Source organism: Dendroctonus ponderosae, unplaced genomic scaffold (genome assembly GCF_020466585.1).
Source record: "Dendroctonus ponderosae isolate FM_Combo_2020 unplaced genomic scaffold, Dpon_F_20191213v2 Dpon_F_20191213_5, whole genome shotgun sequence".
Classification (NCBI taxonomy): domain Eukaryota; kingdom Metazoa; phylum Arthropoda; class Insecta; order Coleoptera; family Curculionidae; genus Dendroctonus; species Dendroctonus ponderosae.
This window is the reverse complement of record NW_026018715.1, coordinates 15,180,677-15,184,037: the sequence shown is the minus strand read 5'-3', so window position 1 is coordinate 15,184,037 and position 3,361 is coordinate 15,180,677. Positions and strand designations below refer to the sequence as shown.

Genomic DNA, 3,361 nt, shown 5'->3' with positions numbered 1-3,361 from the left:
CATGTTTTCCGTCCCGTTTTTGCTCCTTTCTCGGACGAAAAATCAGCCAGAACGCTCATTTTTACATCATTCTAGAGAGAACTAAATGGCCTTTTTATCAAGCCAACCATCGATAAGGAAATGTTGCCAGTTTTCTCAAAAAAGTCTTGATTTCAAGAAAATTGATTCAGTCATAACAACACTAGTGGAGGACATTCGAGCAGTTTTGACCCAGAAAGCTAAATTTGGACGGATCCAACGTTCAAGTCAGGGGGCGAGTGATGTAGTAGAAATTAATTATTCCCTTTTTCTCTGTAAAATTAGCAAAATTAGCCAGTAAACCCAGCACCAAGGGGAGGGGCGCCTGAATCCGCCCTTGATGGCAAGATGTTGAATTTCAGGCAGATCGCCGTTAGCTTGCTTATCCAAGGAGGAGTTGGTGAAATTATGGACGAGCTCAGAGTCTGAGCTGCGATGCCACTTGTTGAAGGCCATACGGGACAAAGAAGAGCCTTCTGATCCGACTTGAAGACTGCCAAAGCGCAACCAACGGCCACTGAAGATTAGCCATAGATTTGGCAGTTTGCGTTTATTGTTAACGATGAAATTAATCGCGTGTTTCCCATGGAGTTTTTCTGAATAGTTGACAATGTCCAGGAAATTACTAGACATAAGTAGATCTATATTATGGTTATTAGGAGTAATTTGTACCTAATTTTCAAGGCCTTAGACTGTACAGTGATATTTTACTAAACGACCATTTGAATTATTGAGTAGAGTTTTTCGGAGCAGATGAATTGCGCTGAACTCCAGCCTTTAATTAGATTAATTAACTGAATTGAAATTTTCCCTTGGTGAGAATGAACTTTGTAGTTGGAAGCTGATATGCTATACTGCCATACTAAACTAGCGTTAGGAACTACTAAGGAAGAATGAAGAAACAAAGTCTTATGCATTTAATTGATAAAATCGTAGATTATAGTTGGAGATTGACAAGTGGGCTTACTAGACTTCTGCACATAGTTTTTTAGCAAATTGTTACTGTTGCGAATGATCAAGAAATCGAAAATTTCTATCGAAAAGGCGCGTAAACAAGATGGGTCCAACAAATAGGAATAGCCTGGATCGGGCGTGAGTTCTACCTGCTATGGATTAACTGTGTTTCCCTCATAAGTCCATAATAATGTGAGTCAATTTAACTAAGAACTTTCTCCGTCTACTCGTAGATTATAGGCGATACTCGATTTTATCCTACTGTTGATATTTTAGAGTTTATTGGAAATATAGGCATATTATACTTAACCTTTCAAGCGTAGGACTTCAGCTACGTGATGTGAACAATTCTCGATTAATGTTAGAGAATTCATTAGTTCGTATATCCTACCAAATAGCTGATTTTCACTTCAAGTCCTCATCGGCTTTTGCACTCGCTAAGCGCATAAAAGATTCAATTTTATTGCGTTCATTTCGCTCTCTTTTCGAAGTTTTTAACGAACTTTTAGAGTTTTACACCGTGCTCATCCCATGCACCAGATTGAATGATGTAGATTTTTTTAGAAGAATGTAAATTGTTTTACGTTGAAGGGAACTGAAGTGAGTCTGCGAAGGATTTCACAGCCGGTTAAATCACATTTGGAAACGTTTTTCCGGCTTGGAAGCCCTGCTCGATGGAATTTTCTTCCTTTATAAGGCAGTGGGCGAAGTTCAACTACTGGATCCCCTGTTGGATTTATGAGGCCACAGGGGATCCAGTAGTTGAACTTCGCCCACTGCCTSATGAAGGAAGAAAATTCCATCGAGCAGGGCTTCAAAGCCCGAAAAACATTTGAAAATGTGAAGTGGGCCTACGTAAAATGCAAATTGGCAATGGAGAATCAAAAAACAATTTATGCAAAACCGTTTTAACGAAACAAACCAAATGATAATTACTTAGGTGAAACCATTATTGTACAAAGTGTAAATAAATCTAGGCTAATCGGAGAGATATTTGTAAATTTTAGATAATTTAAAAACGATTTATTGTTGACAAAATATATTGATCTTAGAACATGGTGGGGTTTTAGTCGATCCTTTGCCTTATTCAACCTCCTAATCAGTGGACTTTTTGTCACTGTCACCCTCCAATTTTCCAACGAATGCATAAACTCATCATCCTCCTAGTGTTGATCCTCGAATTCGAAATTATTGCCGAACCTGATGAGAAAGAAGAGGAGCAGCAGGAAACTGCCGCCACCACCGAGCCCAGCATGGAGGCAAAAGGTGACTTTTTCTAAGGAAATTCTAAGCAAAATCGGAAACTCGAAGTTTTCCAGAAACTTTCACCAAATGCTACAATGAATTGGGTTGCGTGGCCGCAAACGAGGGCTGGTTTCACGACAAATTCCGCCCGATTAATCTAAAGCCTTTGGATCGGCAGGTCATCCAAACCGAATTTGTGCTATTAAGAAGAAACGGCACCCGACAAGTGGTAAGTGATGGCAATTTTCCGCAATTAGCTGAGTTTCTTCGTTGCTTTAAGAACGCCATCTTTGGCCAAGTGGTTACTACCAACAGGGAATCCATCGAAAGTGCCGGATATGTTAAAGGCAAATTTCTCTTTGTGCTCGTTCACGATTTCACCAGCAGCGGCTACAGCGGCTGGATAAAGGTAAGTCTTTGTGCGATTTTATGCTCCATAAATTTCAATGAGTGAGAGTGATGAGTGAAAGTATTGCAGTTCTTCTAGAAAACACGCGTTTCTTCTTTACATCGCTTTTTGCCATTTGTTTCACTAACTTTTTCAACCCGCAACAATGCAATTTTTTTCACTTTGCACTACTTGGGAGCGGAAAATGAGCGAATTTAAATAAGTAGGGCGTCGCTAATGTTCGCTTTAAAACAATCAACCCAACATTGTTTCTTTTAGTTTCCAATTATCCGTTTTATTGACGAAACTTTTTGATGCCGAGCAAAACAGTATTTTGTGTTGTTTTCTCATGCCAAATGTGAAACCTGTGAGCGAAAAAAGTGTCTATAACATTTTCAACGTAAAATTAGCCAAATAATACTCGTCTTTGTTGGATCAAAACACTTTTCAGCACATATCCAGAGTGCTAAAAGCCCGGACGAAAGGATGCAACATATTATCGGTTGATTGGCATGCTGGATCTGGTCCCCCTTACGATCAAGCCATCGCAAATGCCCGCGTCGTTGCATTAGAAATCGCCTCTATGTTAAATTTTCTAAAAGTTAGTAAGTCGCTGAGGTGGCGAAATTTAAGGAACTTTGCATCATTGAACAGTTTTAGGCGAATCACGAGCTGACGTTCCAGCAGGTTCATCTGATTGGACATGGAGTGGGAGCCCACATTGCTGGATATGTGGGAAAGAGTCTGAAGCCTCAT

General features: G+C 39.9%; 3 protein-coding genes across 4 annotated transcripts in view; 2 read left to right on the top strand and 1 right to left on the bottom strand.

The window, feature by feature from the left end:
* Positions 1-3,361, bottom strand: part of LOC109542034 (muscle-specific protein 300 kDa) — a gene marked incomplete in the record, with an annotated part of 344,492 nt that overhangs the window by 45,303 nt on the left and 295,828 nt on the right.
* The window catches only part of LOC109544205, a gene marked incomplete at its 3' end in the record, with an annotated part of 79,938 nt that overhangs the window by 68,669 nt on the left and 7,908 nt on the right, over positions 1-3,361 (top strand).
* LOC109544206 (inactive pancreatic lipase-related protein 1) overlaps positions 2,067-3,361 on the top strand; it is a 4,531-nt gene continuing 3,236 nt past the window's right edge. Inside the window, exons 1-5 of one of the 2 annotated variants that reach the window (XM_048666371.1) lie at positions 2,067-2,238; positions 2,292-2,443; positions 2,498-2,626; positions 3,057-3,206; positions 3,266-3,360. In XM_048666371.1, coding sequence (XP_048522328.1) covers positions 2,115-2,238; positions 2,292-2,443; positions 2,498-2,626; positions 3,057-3,206; positions 3,266-3,360 — 650 coding nt within the window. In that variant the 5' untranslated portion in view covers positions 2,067-2,114. Of the gene's footprint in view, positions 2,239-2,291; positions 2,447-2,497; positions 2,627-3,056; positions 3,207-3,265; position 3,361 lie in introns of both variants that reach the window. The other variant, XM_048666370.1, reaches the window with a different exon arrangement.